This window comes from Centruroides sculpturatus, unplaced genomic scaffold (assembly GCF_000671375.1).
Source record: "Centruroides sculpturatus isolate CEXI.00-Female unplaced genomic scaffold, Cexi_2.0 scaffold440, whole genome shotgun sequence".
Taxonomy (NCBI): domain Eukaryota; kingdom Metazoa; phylum Arthropoda; class Arachnida; order Scorpiones; family Buthidae; genus Centruroides; species Centruroides sculpturatus.
Genome location: NW_019384633.1, coordinates 434996 through 438062, shown reverse-complemented (window position 1 = coordinate 438062; position 3067 = coordinate 434996). Strand labels below are relative to the sequence as shown.

At 37.3% G+C, this 3067-nt stretch overlaps 1 protein-coding gene across 1 annotated transcript; it reads right to left on the bottom strand.

The window, feature by feature from the left end:
• Positions 1–2001: 2001 nt before the first annotated feature.
• LOC111625811 (histone-lysine N-methyltransferase SETMAR-like) lies at positions 2002–3067 on the bottom strand. The gene is given in 1 exon segment (XM_023369043.1): positions 2002–3067. A coding segment is annotated over 1 exon segment (996 nt). The 3' UTR covers positions 2002–2071.

Sequence of the window (3067 nt, the reverse complement as noted above, 5' to 3'; positions counted from 1 at the left end):
GGACCCCCTTGGGGGTCGCGACCCACAGGTTGAAAAACACTGCGTTAGTTAATTCATAGGTGTCACGTTTTGAGTCAGGATATCACTCAGATTGGTGAAAAATACATTTGGTATCATGTCAGTTCAGTAGATATAAGTCACAATAGGTGTCAGATGTGTCATATGTTGGATTTTTTAAATGATGATTGAAATATATTAAAGCCGAAATACAGAGAGTTATAAATTTTGAAATAATCACGAAAAGAATTATATGTATGAATAAATAAAAAAAACGAATGAAAACGATAAACAGCAAACACAAATAGAAAATAACGAATAAAAAACGACTATATACCTTGTACAACGATGACGATGAATGTGTTCAGATGAAAATAATGATGATATTTACAGATGAACTATGTACAGTTATATACAGCAGATGTAGTCTGCAAATTCGAACTTCTCCACATGGACGGAGTTCTGTCATGGAATTGCAACAATTAATTAAATTCAGAATAATTGGTAAAGATGTATTATAATAAATAATTTAAAGATACACACCAAAAGAAGAATCTGAAAAGTTTCTTCAATTTAGGGAATTTTCCCCTTTTTGGTGCATGTTCCTTTGATTGACTGGCATGCACATCGGATGTCATATCCTCGGCTACCCTGTTGTATCAAAATGAAAAATTCAAATTAATCGAAATACTTATTATTAAAATATTTAATTTTAATAATAAGTAATAATCTTTGTTTTCTGTAATATATTATTTAAAGTATTTCATTTCTATAATATAGAAACAACACAGAAAATGATATAAAATACGTATTAAATAAAAATCTTACCTGTCGAGACACTCGCTAACAGCTTCCAATTCGACTTTCTGATGATTATTCTCGCATTCGTTTTTATCAACTTGTCGCCGGTAGCCGAAACAATCCTCGGCAAGATCGAGAACAATTTCACAATACAGTAATTTGTTTCTTGATAATTTTCCAAGTCAAAACTGAAAATCATCCTCATCATTCAGCTTTCTATCCACATTCGCACTTATATGCGCATCTTCCACAAATATCTCCATGCCGAAATCTGAAAAAAACAACTGGTCAATTATTTGTGTCTTGGATCATTGCTCTCTCTCATCGTCGATGATCGGTTCCATCGAGTGTCGGCTTCGCTGATTATCACGCGACATAAAATCAATTAAGTGTATACTTTTCCTGAAGATTTATGTTCATTATTATTAATTAACCTCGTCCATGTTTGCAGCGTGATAAATATACTGTATTCTATTCCAAATCAGTTTAAGATATGAAAACTTATCTCGAAATTAATTTCTTTTTCTAGTTCTTTGCTCTTAAGTTTAAGTACCTTATGATTACCTAATGACAAATTTTGAGATCGGTAATTCTATTTTTATAAAGATACTAGCAGACCCTGCCACGCGTTGTTGTGGCTCAAAATGTATCTATTATAAATGTATAACACTTCCCCGTGGAGGAGGGGGAATTTTTCGAAAAATCCCTTCGTAGTATACATTCTCTTGACGTACCCTATTAAAACGCAATCAAAAACGCAAAAAACCGCATCTAAAATAGTATAAATAGAAGCAAAGTTCTTCACGATAAGCCTTAATCCTTGCGGCCGGATGGCCGAGCGGTCAAGGTGGCAGCCTACCGCTCTGGGGGACCCGGGTTGGAATCTGAACGGGTCGAAAAATCCCCAGGAATTTTTTGGGAGGTGGTCCGTTCGGACATGTCGGGCCCCGTCCCTCACCACCCGGCAGCCCCATTGTGGACCTGGCCGAACCCATAATGGGCTTGCAAAATGAGGCTCTCAGTGCCCACGGGGCGGAGAGTTAAAAAAAAAAAGCCTTAATACTATCCATCTCCCTCGTAGAGGGTGAAATTTCGACATGTATATTATATAAAATCACGTGCGTATTCGAATGCAACGTTGTGTCAAAATTTCAAAGGAATCGGTAGGAACAAACGAACATTTCATTTTTATTTATATATTGGGTTGAGTCATAAATAAGTTCCGTTTTCTAAACTGAAATTTATTTGCCAATAAAATATACAACAATAGACTTTAATCTAACACATATTCACCATCATTATTAATGACTTCTTGCCATTTTTCGGGCAACTTGTCAATTCCCCTTGCATAAAATTCTGGTGGTTTCGAATCAAAAAACTCCTGGACGAACTCCTGAACTTGGTCATCATTTTGGAAGCATTGCCCTTGTAAAGCATTCTGCAGTGCCCGGAAAAGGTGAAAATCTGTTGGTGCCAGGTCTGGTGAATATGGTGGATGAGGCAAAACAGACCAGCCAAACTCCAAAATTTTTTCTTGTGTAATCTTCACTGTGTGTGGCCTTGCATTGTCATGCAATAAGGTGATCTTTTTTCTGTTAACAAGTGCAGGACGCTTTTCATGAAGTTTTAGCCGAAGTTGCTATAACTGTTGTATGTATACATTTGCAGTAACAGTTTCATTGCGTGGCAACAACTCAAAATGGATAATTCCTTGACGATCCCACCATACACACAACAAAATTTTCCTTCCGTGCACACTTGGTTTAGGGCCCGGTTGTGGCTGATCATTTTTGTCAACCCATTGTCTTTTTCGAATAACATTTTCGTATGTGATCCACTTTTCATCTCCCGTAACAATTTTAGCAAAAAAAGATTTCTCTTTTTGCCAAGAAAGCAAGGTAGCAGCTATCGACCTTCTGTCAGCCTTATTCCGTTCACTGAGGTTATGTGGAACCCAAACTCCCAACTTGCTTACTTTTCCTAGCTTTTGGAGGTGACGATTGATAGTTGATTGGGATGTGTGCAGCTTCTCTGCTAACTCCCTCGTCGTTTGCCGTGGATTCTGCTCAATCAAGGCCTTTAAAACGTCATCATCGAAGTCTGAGGAGCGGCCTGGTCTTTCATCATCTTTTAAGGAGAAATCACCAGAACGAAATTTTGTAAACCACTTTCGAACTGCTCTGTCTGAAATTACGCCACTGCCGTAGACATTGCAAATCTTTTTTGCTGTTTCTGTAGCGTTATTGCCGAGTTTAAACTCCCACAACAT